This window comes from Cyrtonyx montezumae, unplaced genomic scaffold (assembly GCF_038088225.1).
Source record: "Cyrtonyx montezumae isolate F1298 unplaced genomic scaffold, pur_monq_1.0 scaffold_27, whole genome shotgun sequence".
NCBI lineage: Eukaryota > Metazoa > Chordata > Aves > Galliformes > Odontophoridae > Cyrtonyx > Cyrtonyx montezumae.
Window position 1 is genome coordinate 243,818 of NW_027072014.1, and position 19,542 is coordinate 263,359.

The 19,542-nt window shown below is 47.4% G+C and overlaps 1 protein-coding gene across 1 annotated transcript in view; it reads left to right on the plus strand.

Annotated features, from left to right (window-relative positions):
* Positions 1 to 11,300: 11,300 nt before the first annotated feature.
* The window catches only part of VCAN (versican), a 101,614-nt gene continuing 93,372 nt past the window's right edge, over positions 11,301 to 19,542 (plus strand). Inside the window, exons 1-2 of the mRNA XM_065740523.1 lie at positions 11,301 to 11,446; positions 18,251 to 18,323. Of these exons, the coding sequence (XP_065596595.1) occupies positions 18,257 to 18,323 (67 nt within the window). The 5' untranslated portion in view covers positions 11,301 to 11,446; positions 18,251 to 18,256. The remainder of the gene's footprint in view (positions 11,447 to 18,250; positions 18,324 to 19,542) is intronic.

Consider the following 19,542-nt stretch of genomic DNA (forward strand, 5'->3'; position numbering starts at 1 on the left):
GAGAAACTTCAACCCCAGAGCTTGCAGGAATCCAAGCACAGACACTGCAGCTTTTATATTTTGTGTTAGGGTGGCGAGGTATATTTTGTATCATACTCACTTCCGTACGTTGATGGAATAGAGAGATTGAGCATTTATTTTTTGGAATTTGGTCCATGGAAGGGTAACCTGTTCAAACCACTGTGAGTGTAGCTTTGGGGATGGTTGGTAAGCTTTGTAGGATGATGTCCCACACCAAACTAGAAATAGCTGCAATATTAAAATATCCACTCTTTTCAGATTGTCTGGCTGCTAGCAGAGCACCAGCTGCTCTAAGAAAGGGCTGGCTGTACAGCGCTTAAGCTGAAAAGGTCATTGTGTAGGTCCCTTTCAGTGAGAGCTTTCATTTGCTATCTGGGACCCAGCAATGGAATTGCTGTCTGTGGGAGCACTTTTTTGAGTTAGGAATATGAAAAACATTCTTGTGTGACTTGCTGCATGGCAGGAGAAATGTTAATATATGGGCAAATGTGAGCAGAAGGCCTCTAATATCTATTCCTTATGAAGACACATGATATGCAGCTGAACTAAGGCTCCTTTATGCTACGCAGGAGCTGTGGTGATGGTACATTTTGGTGGCAGCTTCTCAGCCTGGAGGTGGCTTTGGTTGGAGCAGCTCTGCGATGAGCACTGTTGCCAACGGCAGATGCATCTCTCAGTGTCCCAGCATGAGACACAGCATAAAATGGATAATTTTTCTGAATCCTCCTTTAGCCTTGGCTGTGCCCTTCAACAGCTGAAGCTATGCTCATGTTAGTCTTTCCTTTCATAATCCTTTGTTCATAAGACACTTTTCCATGTTCATGTCCTTGTCACTATCTTCTCCAAAAGAGTGATGAGATATTGGAATGTGCTGCTCAGGGAGGTGGTTGAGTCACCATCCTTGGACGTGTTCAAGAAACATTCTGATATTGTACTAAGGGACATGTTTTAGTAGGCAATATTGGTGGCAGGAGGACGGTTTGACTAGGTGATCTTGGAGATCTTTTCCAACGTTGGTGATTCCATGATTCTATAAAAAGGTTCCCTTCAAGGCTCCAGTAATTGCTTTTATGAATGGTTGGCTATTATGGTGTCATCTATGAGATCTCATGGCCCCTAATCTTTCAGCAGAGATGTCATACTACTCTCCTTTCCTGAGCTCCTTCTGATGCTGCCTGGCTTGGTTTGCTGTTTATGTATTTGTTCATTCTCAGTTGCTAGCAACCTCTCTCTCATGTTTTCTCCCTCTTTCTTGGACTAGGGTCTGTCACGGCCCACAGTCAGCACAGCCATGAGATTTCTCAAGTTTACACTGATTGAGCTGGTTTCCAGTTTGCTCACTCCACACACATTACCTTCAGTCCTACAGAATCAGCAAGTGTCTCTGCAGCTTTTCCTGACACAGGGCTTGTTGTGGCTGGATGACAGCCACAAAAACTGTCCCAAGTTGAAGGACAAGTCCACAGGTGTTTTAACCGTGAACCTAAAGGTAGTGAAAGGCCTGTTGCTGCTTTGTATCCTTAAGACCATTTTTGATCTAGTTCTTTAATTATCCATACTGTTTAGTATTTTGCAATTAGCTGTAAAAGAATGGAAAAAAGTTTAACAATCTAAAGATTTCCTCAACTTTGCCTCTTAACATAAAGGTTGAGATGGAATTCACTGCTGCTTCAAAAAGAAAAATAATAATAACAGCAAAAACTTTGCACAAAGCAATGAAAATAAAAACATTTTCTTCCTGATTCCCTGTTCAGCCTGCTTCTCATTAGTTTCGCAGTCATTTAATTGAATTGAGAGGAACAAAGCTTGTCAAGCAGATACATGCAGCACAGGTACCTCCACCCATGGTTTGTTCTGTCCTGTGCTGAAAGAAGGGGTTTGGGTTTCAGAGGCAGCACAGCATCATGTGGAGCATCATCCTGTTCCCAAACACAACTTATGAGTGAGGAGTTCTTCAGCTCACAGAGTGAGAGTACTTTCCCAAGAGCAGGGAGGCAAAGGAAGGAGGCAGATATGCCACATATTCATGAAAGACACATATGAGCAGAAGACACCAGGCATGCTCTCTTTACAAGAAGGAAAGACCCTGTAAAGTTTTCCCTGTCTGATTCTCCTTAACAGCTTTGCAATATGGCAGAAATAGGGAAAAATAATTTCACCTTACATCCATCCTGTGTGTCATACTCTTGTTCACTTTTTTTTCTCTCTCTTTTTTTCCCCACATCTTGTGTGTCTGGATTGCATACAAGAAAACAATTGCAGTGCATGGCCACGGTGACATAATTACTATTTGTCCGTAAGACACTGAATCTGTAGTATGGAATGGTGTGCTGAAAGTCATCAGGATGATGCTGAAAGCAGCAGAACAGGCTGGAGTGTGTTAGGAAGTTTTAAAGGGCATTAATTCTGAGGAATATCGAATGCTCAAGGCAGAAATAGTCAGGCCCTCTGTGAATCAAAGTGAAATTACCACAGTAGTGTAAGAAGTGGAGAGTGATCAGCAGAGGTTGTATGATGAGAGAGGTTTTGCTAGAGCCCACAAAGACTCTAGCATCACAAAATAATTAAAAGAAAAGCAGAATATTCTGAGAAATGAAAGACAAACAAGCAAATTTTATTTGTGTTGACTTTTATTTGAATAACAGAATAGCTAAGGAAGGAAAAGACCACAGGAAAAGGCCAACCATCAGCTCATCACCACCATGCCCACTAAACCATGGCATGGCTTTAGGGTTACTAAACTATTTCATAATGGGAAATTGAAGAGGACCAGATGAGGAGGGACACAAGTGATGGGAGACTACAAGTATGGGTGGATATCTGGTTGCAGTGCAGATGATGCAGTGTAAATATCCCTGTTCACACATTCAAAGACGTGTGGATCTTCTCATAGTGTCCCCACATGCATCTCTTGTGACCCCCCGGGCCACTTTGGGCTGTGTAAAAGAACTCACTGTTCACCAGAGGCCAGGAAGCCTAGGGCAGCCTCCGAGTGTGGAAAAAGCCACATTTCACTTATCTTCCCTCTTCTCCTCATGCCCAGATGCTTTGCAAAACAAACAAGCTACATATCTACGTATCATAGCCAAAGGCGGGTATCGGAGTGCTCTTGCTGAAAGCCTCACTGTCTGGGGCAGTGAGATTCAGCACAGCTTGGCGGGCCTGCCCGTGAGCCTGCTGCTTAATTTATGTTTTCAGATGGAAACTATATGAAGCTCTTAGTTATGCCTGGTGTTCTGCCAAAATCTGTTTGACCTAAACTACGCTTTATAGAAACTTAAAACACAAGGTGAAATGTCACATAATCCTCAGCGAAACCTGGCTGCTGCTGCTTTTTTTTTTTTTTTCTTTTCTCTTTTTAAAGAAAAGTTTTCTTGAGCCAAACTCTGAATTTTTCACTCCCGTTAAACTCCCCCTGTGAAAGGAGTATCTGGGAGGCCCACAGGTCTCAGCCTCGCCTTCTCTCACGGTGTATTGCTTGAGCCCGGCTCCAAGGCAACAGGAGAGGAATGAGTGCCGAGTTGGACTGAAGGCTGCCTGTTTTCAATAATAGGCACTATCTCCGGAGCAAAGGGTCCTTGGTACAAGCAAAGGGTACAGCTGGGACAAGTTTCTGCAAAACTGGAAAAGAAATTACAGTGAGCTCTGCTCTCATTGAAAAAAAAAAAAAATCTATATATATATACATATATATAAACAAAAATGTATATATACATATATACATATAAACAAAAAAAAGAAAGAAAAGATGAGGGAATATTCACTTATCTGGACTTTTGTAAAAAAAATAAATAATTCAAAATAATCTTTCTTCTTCCATCCCCCCCCCCTGACGAGCAGCACCAGGGGAGAGTTAATTGGTGTAATTTGCAAGAAGGGAAGTGCCACCTAGCGGCCGCCGGGGCCGACAGCCGCAATGAGTCCCGCTTTGGGGGCAGCGGGAGCGGTGGGTCCGAGCAGGCACCGCCTGATGTCCGGCGACAATGCAGCCCAGGGAACCCAAGATGGATGTCCCGAGTGCAGATGCCTTCCTCTTAATTCTGTTTGGTTTACCAAATAGGAATTCGTCTCGGAAACCTCAACAAAGAATGGATTAATGAGGACTCTAGCAGAGAGTGTTTGCTGTATAAGCAATTCTGAGCCTAAGTAAAGCAAGGGGCAAAGTCTGATGAGCGTTCAGTACCAAAGTCAAATTCTGACAGGAGCAGGCGAAAAATGGACCAGCTGCAGGTCAGCACGAAATGCTTACATCCCTCAAGCGCTGGCCTGCTTATTTTCATTAAAAAGCAAGCAGGGAGCAAAACAAACACTCATTTTTACCCTGACTTTTGTCATTCTCCTTCAGTTACAGTGCCTCCTGTTTTCCTCCTTTTTCATGGCACCTTGCTGCTCCTCATCCCTCTGCCTGTGCAAGGACAGACCTCTCCTGCAACCAGGCCACTTTGTCTCTCGCTGTGCTCCTGCCTTACTGCATCCAGGTCATTTTATGCTTTCATGCTCAGAAGCAGGCAGACCTCCCCCCCAAGGCTTCCTTCAGCTGCTCTCCAAGAGCATTCTGGGAGCACACTGCCTTTTCTTGCAACATCCTGACCCTGCAGTGATAAAGACTTGCTCCATACAAGAGGGGAGGGTTGCTTTTCCCTGAAGGACTCTTGAAACAGCTAGGTCATCACTGCCATGCAGCAGCATTGTCCAAAGGACCAGCCAACATTTACTTCACCATGAGTTATTGCTTCCGTGCTTTGGGATTTCCTCTGACTTACACACTCCCTATTACTTCGCTTTCCAGATAGGCCCCATGCAGTTTAGGGATGCGGAATAGTTAACAGGAACTAGCCAGAAAGCAGTCTGCAAAAAGCAAACTCCTCAACCCTACCATTCCACTCCTACCATACCATGACCACCACAGCCACAATGTCACCTGTGCATCTCACACATCTGTATGAGGGGATTAAAAGCAAAGAAAAAGATCAAGCAGCTGCAGGCTGGCATTCCTCAGAATATTATGTGCATGTAACTGGGGATAAAAGCAAGGAAAAGAAATGGATCCTTTCTTAATTCAAGCAGATCCAAACCACCCCTCTGAAATAAAATACCAGTCAGGTGAGTTTGTGTTCATTGTACCGCAGCCTCCTCCTTCCCTGGCTTGCAAGTCATGACTGCTGGCAGCACCAGTGGGAAGAGCTCGTGGTGATTGCGAAGTACCCATACAGCAGCAGATTGTGGCAGGTCAGGTCCCAGCCGAGCCACACTGAGGTGCGAGGCAGCCCCAGTGTGAGAGCTCCTTATCTGCCCAGCAGCATGTCACCATCAGCACAGACAGCACCAGCTGTTGTCTCAGTGCTACGGGCATGGAGTTGTTAGCTGCTGGGGGGGTTTGTGTGGAAGGTGTCCAGGGTGTCCAGTATGAATCAGAGATGGATGCACTCCTGCGCCGGCCTAGCAGCTGCAGTAGGTTCACTAGCATTAGCACAGAAAAATCTCACCAAGTTTATGCTACTTTTGTCTGATTTTACACTAGAAGGCACATTTTTAGCTCCTACAGCCAACATTAAGAACACTAGAGTTGTTCCCCTTCACCCCTATCATGGCAGACTTCACTCATGATAAGAGGAAACATTTCACTAATACCTGGATCTCAGAAAGGACTCTGATGCTCTTTTTATGTATATTATTTGAAATTAAAGTGTCACAGGCATTATCCTGGCCACATCTGGGAGCCAGTCAGCAATACCAGGAATAGGCCTGACCCTACTCTTTCTACTTCCTTGCACTCAACTCCTTGAAATAACTATCTCTGTAGACATGGATCTCTCTCTCTTTACTTGCTTCCTAACACCTTCCAGAATTTGTCTTTTTTATTTTAATCTTTCGACAGTGGTCCCTGGTGAGGAAAAGCAGAGACTTTCAGGGATGATGGAGGACAAGAAAAAAGGCCTGCCGCCTAGCACTCTCCTGTTTTTAGGACCTTCCTTTTCCATTTTATCTCTTTACTCCCCTTCAAATGTGGCAAAGGGGAAGCAACTACTGACTGATACTTGTGGAGTCAGCGGGGTCTTTCTAGTGACTTCAGAGGGTTTAGGATTAATCTCATTGCTAATGTTTGTTATTGCATTAGCAAGGGATGAGAAGGCCCAGGAAAAAAGAGATTAGTTAAGAAAATCTTTCTTGATCCGTTTCAGGAGCTCACCCTATCAGTGCAGAACCAGACCCAGCAAGCTTTTCTTTGCACAGTAGTGGTATCTTCATATCATATTAAATAAATTAAAAAAAAAAAAAAAGGTTATGAAAGACTCACTTCATTTGGTAACAGGGAACAAAACTGCATTTGATTCCTTGTGATTACTTCTGCACTCAAGCTCATGATGCAGCCACTGAGTTATCAAAATAAAAATAATGGCTGTCCAGGATGGAGTTTATCAGAGGAAGCCCAAGACAGCAGGGATTAGCAGAACACTTGACTATGGCCCAGCCTGCCCCACACTGATATGTTGCCCTGTTTCTTCCCTCTTCACTTTTCTTGTACTGTGTTCACTTCTTACTGGGATCACTGTGGATAAGCACCTTGTCTGTGACCTTCTCACCCTAACAGCTCCTCCCCAAAATTGGAAAGCAACTGTTCCTTCAAGAGTCAGATCTGACTGCATAAAGCAGACTGCTTTAAGAGCACAGCTTAAAGATAAAGCCTGAATTTTTTGCATATATGGGACGGAAACAAACACCACCAGCTTTCTAACATGGATTTCAGGGAGTCTAGCTGTGGAAACAGTGACGCCCTACACAAATGAAAGTATCCCAGTGCGACACCTCACCCAAAGCATCCGGGCAGAAATATCAGGGCAGGACAGAAGGCAGCATTAAAATGCAGGAGAAAAATACAGGTATGGGGTGTTAGAGCTTTGCCATAGTCAAAGGCTGCTGACTTTGTGTCCTGGAGCTCCTTCTGCCAAATGCAACCCTGGAAGCTGGCTATCCTTCTGTAGATAATGTGGTGTCTGAATCATTACATTTAACACAGAAATAATACCTAACCATCAATTGTGGCTTGTTCTGATACCAAATGAAACACTCTATTCATAGTTTTTCATAGCTTAGTGCTCCCTCCTCAGCTACAGAAATACAGAGCATAAATAGGTGGAGAAGGGCTTTGCCACAAAAGAAACATTGACATAAGCCATCATGTGCTTCTTTCCAGAATATGGTTGTGCTCACTGCTGCTGCTGAAACTGACTAACTTGAAGGTTTTTAATTTATCTCTACAGATCAGTGTGACTAGCAGGAAAGAGAACAACTGGCAAAAGCTTTTCTTAAATACAGCATGAGAACTTGTTGGTCTATTGTCCCCAAAGAATCTACTGTTTCTGGAAACACACTGGTTTAGATAACGGAATAACAGTAGAATCAGGAAGCAATATACATTTCTGTACAATTACAAGGAAGATCAGACCCATGCTCTCACTGTCAGCGCAGCTGGCTCGGCATGGCTTGTTAGTAGGTGGAAGGGCATGGAAAGTGGGACCTCCAGAGCAGATCCCAAATGGAGTAACTTTATGGGGATCTTTGATTTGCCTGAACTGCCGGCAGTGTTGCCGGCACTCATATTACGTTGTTTCTTTATGTCAGGCTTTTTGGTCACAGCAGCTTGGGAGAAAAAGAAAAGAAGGATAAAAAAGAACAAGAAAAGACAATGTGACTGTCAAGCCACAGAAGATGGGTCAGGAGAACCTATGCGAGATGAGTGAGATTTTCCTGGATAGTCTGTATTTCAGATTCACAATATTCTTTCAAGTGATGGGAAGCCTTTTTCTCTGCAGATGCTCAGTTTGATATTTGCACATTGGCCAAAGCCACAGCCTAATTAATTTCAGATATTTCAAAACAATGGTTTCTCATAAAGAGCCATTTAGGGTCTGTGGTTCACATTTAAAATGATAATCATTGTTGAGTCAGTAACATAAAACCTGTGCTTAAAAAGTGTGTAATGAAAATAATATTTTTCATCATCTCTGGACAATGATGTAGCTAATAGGTTTTGTTGGTTTTTTTTTCCCTTCCTCTAACGATATATGCTCTAGGTTTGAGACCGCCTAAATATCTTTGTTGAGTTTTCTCACACAAATCTGAACATCTGAAAACAATGATTTGTCATGGGAGACATTTGGCAGCCCGAGCAAAGGTTTACTGTTTCTACTTTGCCTAAAATATTTACAGAGAAAAAATATCTGACATTCACAGTAAATCAGACAGTGTTTCAGGCCCCTGACAGACCTCACGGAGGAAGTCTCGCTGCGAGGAGAAAAGGAGAGCCTGTTTCTGGGCGAAATTTCGTTCGGGCTCGAGCTCTCGAGGAAAAAGGGGAGAACAGAAGGAGGCTGAAAGCACCCAGAGGTCGACCAGGGCCTGCCCTTCCACCTCCTCACCTCCCCGGGATGCCCGAGCGCCTCCAGCCCCTTTCCTCGGGGAAAAATCCTTCGGCCGCCTCAACCAGGCGACACAGCCACACCTTCATGGCCTCCGCCTTTGTCTCACGGCCTCCACCTCGACCTCCCCACCCTCTCTCTTCCACCCTGCCGACAGCCGAAGCCCCGCGCGGGGGTCACAGCTCCGAGCCCCGTGGCTCCCCTCGCCGGGAAGGTGCGGGGAGGCGGTCCCGCATCCCACACCCCCCATTCTCCCCCTCCACCGCCGGCCTCCGCCCCGGGGCCTCGAGGCTCCGCGGGGGCGCCGGGAGCTCCGCGCCGGGGTTTGGCCGAGCCCGGGGAGGGGGCGAGCGGGGCCGGGGAGGGGGCGCGGAGCCCGCGGTGGGAGGGGGGGGAGGAGGAGGAGCGGGGGAAGGGGGTGGTTTGTGCAGCCTCCGCTTTCTTCCAGGCTCTGTGAACGAGCGGCTCGCTCGTCCGGTTCCCAGCAGCACTCCGGCGCTTGGGGAGGTTGAGTGGGGAAGATCGGGAGAGCAGGTCTTGTCCTTTAGTAAGCACCTCTTTTTCTTAGCCGTCGTCGAAGATGAGGTCCGAGTGAGAAGACCCGCGGCTGCCCTGCAGTGAGGTAGCCCAGGGGTTTAAGCCTCGTTGCTTTGTGGCAGTGGCCGTGGGCTAAAGGACTGACTTACCCTTTATCCTCTAAAAATCCTGCTCGTACGCAGTGTCTGCACCAGCTATTCAGATGAAGCCTGGGATGGCCAAACGCCATTACTTGGGCAGCCTAAGCTGCAAGAAAACCTTCTGGGCTCAGAGAGGGCTCAGAGAAAGCAGGAAAGCACTGAGCTCCCTTCCCTTCCTTTACCAGGTGAAACTGTCCAATCTCCAGTGGTTGGGAGTGAAGAAGCGAGTGGAGAAGCAAGACCAGGGCTGCAGAGGTAGCTTCTGCTTTGTGATAGATCCCCCCAGGCCTGTTGAGGCTGAGGGAAGGAGAGTAGATGGAAGCTGGATGAGAAGGGTGGTGGGGGCTGGAAGACAGATCTGATCGTCCTTTGGTTGGACCACGATGTCTCCTCATTTATAATGACAAGAAGGAAAGATGCCTCATCCCCCAAATTGCATTCCACTTTCCTTCCTGTGGCCTGGGACAGTGTCAGGGTCCCACCAGCTCCACTGGGAGCTGCAGTGTTGGTGATGGGCCACAGGGGGCTGGTTCACAGGGGAGCTTGATCCAGGCAGATGCTCATGTTGCCCAAAACTTTTCACAGCATTCAATTAAAAGCATGAATCAAACCAAGAAACCCACAGCACAGCTGGAGGAGGTCCAGTCCTCTGAGATAGACTCACCCAGGCAGCAGGGAACTGGAGGGCCTGCTGTCAGGCAGGTGGGGACGTGGCTGTGGAGGTGGGCATCAGCCACTCCTTGCAGCCCTTGCTAGCAGGGAAGCAATAGTGGGGTCCCTTTGGTTAAAGAGGGAAAAGCAGGACACTCTGAGAAGGTGTGATTAGGATTTCATCCCACGGTCCAGCTCCATTTGGGGCTGGCCCATGGCTCATCCAAACCTGAGCTGCTCTGAGCAGCCTGTCTCCCTGTTTGGCTGTCATCTCCTCTGCCTCCCACTCCTCCAGCCTGGCACCGAGGGCTGTGTTTGGAAACAAGGGCTCTGGGCTGGTTTCAAACCCGCTGTCAGCAAAACTCCAGGGACAGGGGGGATGAGGGGGTGAGGGGAGTTGGGGGGTGGGTGGATTAGAGGGTGGGGGGGGGGCGGAACAATAAGAGTGAGAGACACGAGGAAAACCCCTCCTGCTCACTGCTGGCGATGCTATCTGGGGCTGCCAGAAACGTGCCTGGAGCAGCAGATCAGACGCACCTATTTCTCCAGGCATCTCTTTCCTGGCTCCAGATTTGCACTTTCCTGGAGGAGGGGGCTGTGGCACATGCTGCTGCGGGCGCTTGTTCCAGGGTGGTGTGCCCTAAGTGTCTGCCACAGAGTGGGATAGGTACATTTTGGGGTAGGAGCTGCCTGAGAAGCACGAGAGATCCTTTATTAACTGGTGAAAGTCCCCTTTTAAAGAGTGGTTAGAGAGTTCTGCTTATGAGTTCGTCTCCGAGAGTTTTGGTAGAAAACGCAAAGGCCAATGTTAAAGCAAAAAAAAAAAAAAAAAAAAGAAAAAGAAAGAAAGAAAGAAAGAAAAGAAAAGTGGTTGGAGATGTGTAAAACTAGGGTGGAGAAGCTTGGCTCGGGAGTCTGCCGATGTAAGGCTGCCTGTGAATTGGCAGGGCTAGGGGAACTTTGGAACAATCACCCGTATATTCTTTTCTTGCAGCCTGTGCTGAGACTGGGGAGGCAGAGGGGAAAAAGGGATTTCGGTCCCAGCCACTTTCCCCACTGTAGCCGACTCCGGGAGCCAGAGTGGAGGAGGTCTCCCCATTCTCTCCCCGGTTAATTGTTTAATTGGGGAACAATGCTCCTCTCGCGCATGCCTGCCCCTCTCCGCGGGGCTGATGCCGGTGAGCGGAGAGACCCGTGCGGGGCTCCCCGGCTCTCGGGGGGCTGCGGGACCCCCGCGGGGGCTGCGCGGCGCAGGGGCGGTGCAGAGCCGGGGTCTGTCCCTCGCCCAGCTGCTGGCTGCGGGATCCTTGCAATCGCGAGGAGGCTGTGGTGGAGCCTGAGAACCCTCCTCTTGCCCAGCCAGCGCCCCTCCTCTGCAGCGCTGACGGTACAACGATATAATAATGATGGGTGGCTGAGGCTCGCATTTGAACTTGCATGCGAGCTCCGTGTGCCCGCAGCTCGGCGCGGCTCGCAGGCAGGTGCTCGCCGGTGGGAAGGGAGGGAGGGAAGGCTTGGGACGAAGGGGAGACCCCGGAACCAGCACCTCCTTCCAGCACCAACCAGGGAATTTACTCGTTCACGCGGCCACTGGGATCTCTGGACTAGCCTGGCCACCGCGTTGTGATTTTTTTTTTTTTTTTTTTTTGCAATCTCTGCAATACGCTACCTTTTAAGGTAACTATAACTCTTTTTAACGTGCTTTCCCCCCACCCCCTCCTTTACGTTTGGTCTCCGGCAAACACCTAGTGAGGTTTAAGGCGATCGTTTCGCTGTCGGTACCTGTAAGGACAAAGAGTTGAACCGCAAACCTTAAGCGGGAGAGGATAGTAATGATTGGTGAATTTAAACAACCTGGGGTAAGTTCAGCGACAGGCGGAGAAGGGATGCCCGGGCATCCAACGAAACCCCGCGGTGCAAAGAGGAGAACAAAGAGAACTGGGCAATTTTGGGGTTGGTGCCACAGCAGAAGTCTTCGTACCGGTTGCTCGGGAAGGTAGAGCTGCACCTTGGTGTGCGATGGGGCTCCGGGGGGGGGGGGGGGGGGAAAGAAGGAAGCTATTTCCTATGGGTACTGCAGACACAAAGCGCTCGTGCAGCAGGAGCAGGGAATGGCCAGAGGGAACCTTTCCGGCCACCAGGTCTCCTTGCGTTGGGAAAAGCGTGCACTCAGTTTCCTCTGCTCTTGTGTGCTCTCCACACCCCCACCCCCCACCTTTTTTTTTCTTTTTTCTTCCCCTTTTTCTTTCTTTTTTTCTTTTTTCTTTCTCTCTTTCTCTTTTGTCTTTTACTCTTTTCTTTTTAATTTCCCCCTCTGTGTTCCTGGAAAACTGCTGCCAGAGCAGAGTGGGGCAGAGGCGCTTGGGTAGCAGCATCTGTTCGGAGGAACCGGAGAACGGGCATCGTCCGAGCCACGTTTCCACGGCAGGGAGGGGGGTGGCAGGGGGCGCGGAGAGAGACCCCGGGGTCAGCGGAGCAAAGCAACCTCTCCAAACCGCACGGACTGCTCTCGGGGGCACGGGGCACTGCCTCCCCCCGCCACCCCTCGGCTTTTCGCCTTTGTGTCACAAAGAAAAGTGAGAGAGCATCGTGGAAGGAATTAAGGGAGTTCCGACGGCGGGAAAAAGAGGGTCTGTGTGTGCGATAGGGTGGTGGTGGGGTCTGCAGGAGGGTCGGGTACCCACTGCACGGGATGTGGCCCCGCGGGGAACCTCTGTCCCTCCATCCGCCTCCACGGGCGGCCCCGAGGTGACTCTGCCACACAAAGGGGCGACGGGGCGCGGGCCAGCCCTCATTGTCCCACTTGTCACGTCCTCCCGGCCACCCCCATTCCCTTTGGGCACTGGGATTAAGCCCCGAGGGCTTTTTTTTTTTTTTTTTTTCCCTCCCCTTTTTCTTTTTTTTTCTTTTTAGAGGAATGAAACGTGTTGCAGAAACCCATCCCAAGGCAACTACAGTGTAAACGTTGGGTGTTCTTTTCTTTCTTAAAAGAAAAAAAAAAAAGACAAGGGAGAAAGAAGGAAGTTTCCTTCCAGAAGGGGATGAGTAAGTGTTGGCGGCGGGCGGGGAGCGCTGGCTTGCGGCGGCGGGGCGGACCCCAGGGACGCGCTGATGGCCGGAGCGGGGGCAGCCGGCGGGGCTGGCTTAGCAGAGCGCTGAAACCGCGCCCGGAGCCCCATTCCCCGCGCTCGGAGAGCGGTCTCGGGGCCGTGCCCCGTGCCGGGGTCCCGCTGCCACCGGGCGCGGCCCCGCCGCTCTCGAGGAACGGGACGGGACGGGGCGCGGCGGCGGCAGCGTTATGGCGCCCCCTGGCGGCGGCCGGCGGCGGGGCGTGGGGGGGGGGCTTTGGTTGTACGAGGGTTTAATTTCCCGCCAGCGGCGTTGCTCACGTTCAGAAGGAGAAAGGAGAATGATTACGGGGATAAAATGGTCGCCGAGCGCCGGCGGCGCGGGGGGGGAAGGAGGGGTGCGGGGACACGTCGGGGCGGCGGTGGCACGGCCGCCGTCGTCGTTGTGCTTTGTTTGCCAGAGCCCTGAGGGGTGGGCGTCCCTCGTGTTGGTAACGGCTTTCACAGCGCGGGCGGACATGTTGTGAGAGCAGCACGGTGGGCTGAGTGATGGCACGGCGGAGATGCAGTGAAGCCAGTGAAGACAATTAAACAACACTTAGAGAAAAGCTGATGCGTGTCGGCAGTTAGCAGTCAGGTGGCATGGAGGGCATCAAAAGCGTGCCAGCAGAGAGGAAGAGTGCAGAGCTTTGAGAACGGGCATCAGCTGAGGATGTCGTAGCGCCTGGTGCTCCAGGAGAGGCACTGCATCTGGCACAGGATGTTTCCAGCTTGCGCTGGAAACTTGCTTAGTTTACTGCTTTTCCCATTAGTAGGAACTGCAGCTTCAACTCATGTCTCTAGAGCCAGGTTCTCCTAGGTGTTTCCCCTCTCCCGCCACACCCCCTTTTTTTTTTTAATTCTTATTTGGTATGAACCTTACCTTCATTATACAGGCAAAGAGGTGAAGTGGGCAGACGACTTCCTTCATACTCAACATACAGTGCTGCAGCTCATGCCAACTGCAAGAAGAATATGTGCTGAATCAGTGTGACCTGAGAAGCTGCAGCCTTTTATGACACTGTCACCTCCAGGACAGTAGTTAATGTCTCATTTTTCCAATTTCAGGGAAACCTTTTGGGTGGTACATCTCAGTCTGTCCCACACAGCTCAACTCACAGAATTCTTAACCTGGAATTAGAGAGACATGATGTTCTCCCATCTGGTTAAATTAAAATAGCATTGGTGTGAGATCAAGCTTGCACTGTAAACTAAACACAAGCTGGAATTTGATCAGAACTTACTGCTCCTATGACTTTCTGCTGTTGTAGGGGAAGGAGCAGCGCCTGCAAAAATAAAAGCTGTGTTTTCTCCCCAAAGGGAGAACCCCCACCATTAGTTTTCAGAGATGTAAATTTTGTCAGGGACTTGGTATCTTTTTACTTAAAGCTCAGAGCTGCATCCAGTTTGGAATCGTGAGGCAGATGACTGCTATGGATCGGCCTGTGTGCAGCAACTCGGAATGAAGTGGACCAGTCCAGTTGGACTCCTGTCAGCAGGCAACCTAAGTGTGGTCACATGAAGTAAGATGGTTTCTGTAGGTTTTTGGTTTTTATTTAATAGGAGGTGGAAATTAAACACTTTCTCAAATCGTGCAGCCTGCAGTTGGCAGGACTTTCTAGCTGTGTCCATAGTGTTACGGCTTTCTCATCCTCTAGGTGTAGTGACACCAAGGGGAAAAAAAAAAAGGTTATGGAAAAGGTATGACTGGATAGAGTTTGGCTACTTACTGCATACTTAATACTGCAGCCAGCCAGAAGAGGCTTTTGTAGAGGGCTAGAGTGGACTAGAAATCCACTCATAGAGCAGAGGTTCTGTTGTAGGAGCAGCCCCATCTGATCTCAGTGTCTTGAGTTGCTAGCAGGTTCCTCTGCCTTATAGGCTGCTCTTGAGGGAGATTGGTGCACACCCAGAGAGGCTGGGCTGCTGTTGGGGCTGGGCTGGGTGTTGCTCTTTGCATCTCCCTGCTGTTTCTCAGGCAGGGTAATGGGGTAATTTCACATTTAGTTCTGGCAGCTGTGGTGGAGCAGCACTCTATAACCCAGGAGTGTTTATGGGAGCCCATGGAGGACCAGGCTGTGAAAACTGTCATGCATGGCATGTTGCGTGGCAGTTGTGCTCATGATGCTCACGAACCCAAGGGGTGAAAATTGAACCTTTCCCCTAGCATTTTTCATTGCTTAAAGGCCTCAGGGTGGAGGAGATTTATAAAATCGAGTGAGAGGTGATTTTTGAAGTGCTGGGTGGGGATTTTTGGCAGGTGTCTCATAATTCTGTGCTCATGCGCAGTACAATTTTGATTTTTTTTTTTTGTTTTTGAGCTCTCAATATAGCAAATATTATTTCATCAGTCATCATCTAAAGGCTGAATCAAGATCCCAATCATGAGTGCTGTAATAGTTTGGTACCATCTGGACCTCAGCAGTTGCAAAGTGTATTGGAAGTCACTGGAAGTGCAGTTATCCTTTCTTTTTCCACATTTTATTTTGAGAACGTGTATTTTTTTTTTATTTTGTCTTTAGTGGTTGAAAGATGAAGGTGCCCTTATTATAAGATTCAGCAAATTACATTAAGAATGCCATTACCAGCATCATGCTGGAGGTGTGGCACTCTGCATGTGTGTGCAAGGAGGGCAGGAATGAGAAGGTGAGATCTTTCATGTACTAACTGCAGCTGGTTGTCAGCAGCTCTGCAATATGGCACCAGGTCTGGGGAGATTACAATGTGGGACTGGTTGCACCACTTCTTGTCACAATACTCCAGTGAGCTTCTGGAGACAGAGGACTTTGCATGGGTGCACATTGTTCACTGACAGAGGGGCAGCTACAACAATGGAGTGTGCAGCCCACCCTGCACACCTGTCTTCCAGGAAAGTAATTTATTCTTTTTTCTTTGTGAATTTGCATGATCCCATTGTCCAGTTCCCTTGCTTCTGGTCTCAGAAACCATGGTTGCCTTCTGAGGGAAAAGGAGGTGTATGGGTAAACATGGAAAGCCAAACTTGTAAATAGTTTGTTCTAGTTTTTTTGTTTAGTTGTTGATGCAGCCAGTGTGTGACGCATGGGAAACACATGTGGACAGAACAGCTTGCGAGGTTTGGAACTGCCATGTCTTCAGAAAGGCCAGAGGTTTTGCATTCACCATCTTTGAGGTTGGAGAACACTGTAGATCCTCTGCATTTTCTGCTACCTTTGCAGTTTCTGTGTTGCTGCAGGAGCTAGTTGGCAGTGAGCTGGGTGCTTTACAGCGATTTCAGGACACAAAGGTGCTTGAAGCATCTTCTGGTTTATGCACATCTGTAGGCTCACAGTGACCTCTCACTTTCTGAGATGTTGTGTAATAACACAACAATGGATCACTTGAGTGTTTATCTAAGAAAACATGTGGCTGCCTGTGTTTGAAAACTGTTCCATTGCATTAAAAGCACTCTGATGTCTGCAGCTCTTACCTAGTGCAACCTTCTTATTCTTACTCTTGACAGCATTCTACAGGGGCATAGTATTTTGAGGCACAGTATAGGCTTTTAAAGTTAGTTGTGAAATAACCACTTGTGTATTCTCCATTTGCAACTTTGCTTAAGTGAGCTGTGAGAAAGACAAAACCAGTTCAAGTCCTCAGAAAAAGCTTAGTGGAGGATGAGACTCAGACTGAATAAAGTGAAAGATGTCTTGGTTCTTGTTTGGGACTCGCTCATAAAAAGTGCGATTTCTGTGAAGTTAATATTGCCAGATCAGTGATATCACATCATGCTGTGAGCTCTGTCAAATGGACGAAGCGGAGATGAGGCGTCTTTGGCAACGTGCAGCCTGCTCCGTGGAAAGCAGCTGTATTCTTTCCTCCACGCCCTGGGAATAGGTTGCGGCGTATGTTTCCCAGTGTAACCAGCCAGCCCTGGACATCTGTGTATAGGGAATGAAAAAGTCTTGGGTTTTCAGTCCTTTTGGGTGGGAATTTTGAGCATGATGCTGTTATGTTAGAGATTGCCTCATTGGAAAGTCTTCGTTTGAGATGTTTTACATCTTTTCTGAACCATTCAGCCCTTACAGGTCAGGTGCCAATTCACACAGATTCATGGGCTGCAGCTGTTATCATTCTAGGGAGTTTTCCTGGGGTTGAGCACATCATCAGTAATTTTCTGAAGAAGTTACTCTGCATGTTTCGCTTTCGTGTTCAGTAAAGCTTATGGAGGTTTGTGGCTGTATTAGTTAAGGCTTTAACCCTAAAATATTACATGTAAATACTAAATAACAGAAATGCTCATGTAAAAAAAGGCTGAAAATGTATATATAATACAAGAGTCATAACATAAGTCTGTTTAATCTCTATTTTGCTGTTCATCCGTAATCTGTGTTTGTGTTCAGATTTCTTGTCCATTTCCTAGACTGCATAGTGTGTTTTGACAGCAGTATCAGGAAACTCACTGTTCTGTGATTTAAAACTTTTCAAGGCCATTTGACAAATCATTGCTGAGTGGGGCTCCTTATGATGTCTCAATAATGCGTATGTAAACTGTGTGGGGAAGGAACAAAAGCATGGTGGTGATGGGTCAGCTGTTGGACTAAGTGATCTTAGTGGTGTTTTCCAACCTTAATGATTCCATGATTCTAATAGTTTACGCTTATGGGAATTGTGATGCTTTTGCTAGAAGGCTTCTTAAGTTTTCAGGATAATTGCAGATGTGTAACTAGCAACTGGAATAGAAACGAGAACATACCATTATGAACATGCAGTGTATTGTTATGTATGTATTCTATATGCTTTCTGCTGTTAGAGCATGGAGCCTGTAAAAAGAGCAGTGGGTCAGCAAACGTGAAGGTGATGGACATGTTTATTACTGTAGACTCAATAATCTGAAATTAATTATCAATTAGTATTAAATAATCATTAGATTATTACATTGCCACTATAGTACATTTCCACTATGAAGTAATATGTACAGTGATTTTAAAACCAGGGAGATGGAAAGGGTCATAGTGCAGATGTTGATTCATGCTCAGAATTCATGAATTTATTGTAGGAGCCTCTTTGCAGAACAAGCAGGTTGTTTGCTGATTTGTAAGTGATAGGGTAATCTGTTTTACAGACACAGGGCTTCCTGGAGGCTGCATCTGAGTTGGCAGCACCACACCAGGAGAAGTCATCATGTTATACTTATGGACTGCTGTTGCTGTGTGGTATTAGATTTAAAACAATGAATAAAATGGTAAAAGATCAGTATATTGTCAGTTATTCACTGTCATCACAGAACATCATTTTTTGAGCTCATGACTGCTTCAATATCAAGCAATGATAAATAGAGTTGTGCTGACTTGCCACATTTTGTAAGGACACAGTGTGATAACTAACCACGTAATCCGTTTTTCTTTATTTGTAGGTCAAGATGTTAAATATAAAAAGCATCATATGGATGTGCTCTACATTAGCTATAACATACATGCTACCTAAAGGTAAGTCTGTTATGTGTGGAATCATTTATTAAATTCATTCCAGTGACAGTGGGAGGCAGCATGGTTCAATTGGTAGAGAATTTCCCAGGACTGAGGAAATTTATTTTCTGATTTTTCCTTTGCCACTCTTTGCTGTACTGTGTAACTGACTTTGTTACTGTTTTTTCCCTTTTGCCTACTGGTGTACATAGAAAACTCTTGGTGGGTGAGCGCAAGGTTTTTACACATCTGTTTGTGTCTCCTGAGGTTTGTAAGTGCTATTACTGTAAGTCAAGTAATGATAAAGACAGTGTGATAATGTGATAAAGACATTACCAAGTATAAAGCTAATCAGCTTGCCTTCTTCAAGTGTTCAGGAGTGTGACTTACTGCTTTAACCTCTGTTGTGAAATGTATAGGACCTGTTGGTCAAGATATGTCTCACATCTTCATTTGGTGTGGCCCACAGAGGAGTTTCCCTGCATGGGCGAGGTGGAGGCTACTGGGAAGGGATAATTTTAGTGCAAGGAAACAGCTTTCATGAGGGCTTTAGCAGCAAGCAGTGCCAGTGAATGAGAGAAAGAGCAGCTTGATGGTACAGACCTAGTGAGGCTGCAGAGGTGGCAAATTAAGAGGGGGAGTCTTGAGGCTAGAGGATCAGCAGTTCTGCACGCCTACCAGTCAGGTCCCAGTATGCTCATGTAGTTGATGCAACAGCAGTCTTATGAGTTTGTACATCTATTATACTCTATATTCAGGGTGAAAAGTGCCACTTACAAGTGAGATATGGAGGATCAGAGAGCCCTAGTCTCTCCCTGTCACTGTGAGTGTTGAAGAATGAGCCTTAGGAGACCTGCATTTGGGATGGGCAGTGTGTCCCAGACCCTCCACTGTGGGGGCTACTGTAGGCCAAGGTGGTTGGAAGCTGTGGCAAGCTCCTAGCTGCTGGGACCTGGAGCAGGAGAATCTTAAAGAAGCTGCAGGTCTTAGCTTTGGATAGGGAGGAGGAGCACTGTTTACTTCTCATGGTGATTACACGTTAACACTGAAATATAGATTCATATATAATTGTTACGGTGGTTTGAAACTTGACTCAAGGTTAGTGAGGAGCAGGTCCCTACAGCAGCTGCGGACTCTGAAAATTGGGATGGTGGTTTTCCCAGGCCTCAAATCAAGACAATTTTTATTCTTCTTTCTTCGTCTCAGGAGCCTTTAGAAAATCAAATATCTTTTATTTGTA